Source organism: Triticum dicoccoides, chromosome 1A (assembly GCF_002162155.2).
Source record: "Triticum dicoccoides isolate Atlit2015 ecotype Zavitan chromosome 1A, WEW_v2.0, whole genome shotgun sequence".
Taxonomy (NCBI): Eukaryota; Viridiplantae; Streptophyta; class Magnoliopsida; order Poales; family Poaceae; genus Triticum; species Triticum dicoccoides.
In genome coordinates this window covers 56,916,803-56,918,347 of record NC_041380.1, presented here as the reverse complement: position 1 = coordinate 56,918,347, position 1,545 = coordinate 56,916,803, and the positions used below count along the sequence as shown (strand labels likewise).

General features: G+C 36.5%; 1 protein-coding gene across 1 annotated transcript in view; it reads left to right on the top strand.

Annotated features, from left to right (window-relative positions):
• The first annotated feature begins 671 nt into the window (after positions 1–671).
• The window catches only part of LOC119363711, a 4,296-nt gene continuing 3,422 nt past the window's right edge, over positions 672–1,545 (top strand). Inside the window, exons 1-3 of the mRNA XM_037629112.1 lie at positions 672–1,201; positions 1,295–1,357; positions 1,451–1,513. Coding sequence (XP_037485009.1) covers positions 722–1,201; positions 1,295–1,357; positions 1,451–1,513 — 606 coding nt within the window. The 5' untranslated portion in view covers positions 672–721. The remainder of the gene's footprint in view (positions 1,202–1,294; positions 1,358–1,450; positions 1,514–1,545) is intronic.

Here is a 1,545-nt window from a genome sequence, read left to right as displayed (position 1 = left end):
TTTAGGATGAAATACCTTGAATTGCGAGCTGCACAAAAAAACAAAATCATGGACTTTAAAGATGAACAGTACATATGCTAAAAAGCCTCAGATTTGTCTTTTTTGTGTACCTCACATTTTATTGTATTTCGAACTAAAAATTTGCACACGTGTACATTATGTATCTAGGTATATGTGTATTTATTTTCAGAATTTTTTGAAATTGAAAAGTTTGAATTTTGAAGTTTCCAAATAAAGGCCTTCATGGAGTTCGGTCTCCGTTTGGCATTTTCGTATACATAGGAGTGAGAGTACCAACTATTTTTACACAGAGTACCAACTGTCTTTTCACAGAGTACATATATAGGAACGCTTTAAATAGCATTAAATAATGAATATTTTCATATAATTTTTATAACTCCCTATACAAGTCTCGTGATAAACTTGGTGATTTTGTAGAGATTACCAGAAAGGTGACGCATGCAAAAGAAACAAAAATCAGCAATTATTTGGCAAGTGTGCCTACAATGTACTGCCATTAATGAGTAAGACTGTCAACAGTTTGCTTTTTTTGTCGCCTCTGCCTATCTTCTACTCATACTTTGGGAGGCATTAAAGTCTCAATTAACATCTGCTTGAACCTTATATGCATTTACTTAAATGATAAGCAAGCCCACATACCTTCTTCTTCCTCGTATGTATTTGTTGATTCAAAACTAGCAACTCTTCTATACACTCCTATATGCCTTCCACACCTTCCATGGCACCAGATCCACTGAATAATGCTTCAAATTCTTACTATATGCTACTTCGAGTGTTGTTCTTTCGTTTGGTCCTTGGTCTTCAAGTTGAGTCTTCCCTTTCCATGGAGATAATTGCCTTTTGGTTGTGGCTCCAACAAGGGAATGGCCAAGTTCATTACCTTCAGCACATATACTCTCTTGGTGACAACCATTTTCGCGCAATTGTTTCTTCTGCAAAACGTTTTCTAGAAGTTCTCCATTTTGCGTTCGATGGTTCAGAGGCCAGATCTATACCAAGAAGTGACTTTCAGAACCAAGCTGTTGAAGGAATTTCTCTCTACCTCAATACTATCTGTTATGAGGCCTTAGAAGATCTTAGAGAAAGGATAGAGATGAATTTTGTCCGTAATCAGATGCCATACCTGCGCCAAGAAGCCTATGGACAGTCCAGGACTAATCGGGTTCCTGCTGCAAGCTCGGTAAGACTGGAGTTAATATTTAGTTATCCAAGATCTGATCTGTTAGTAGTAGAAGATTTTACCCTTTTGTGATTTTCTTTATCATTTATGCAGATGACGGATCTATACCAAGAGGCCTATGGAGAATCATCGCATGAACAGATTCCTAATATCTTAGTAAGACTAGTGTTCATATTTAGTTATTCAAGATCAGATCTGTTACTAGTACAAGGTTTTACCCGTTTGTGATTTGCTTTATCATCTATGTAGATGACAGATCTATACCAAGAGGCCTATGGAGAATCATCGCATGAACAGATTCCTAATATCTCAGTAAGACTAGTGTTCATATTTAGTTATTCAAG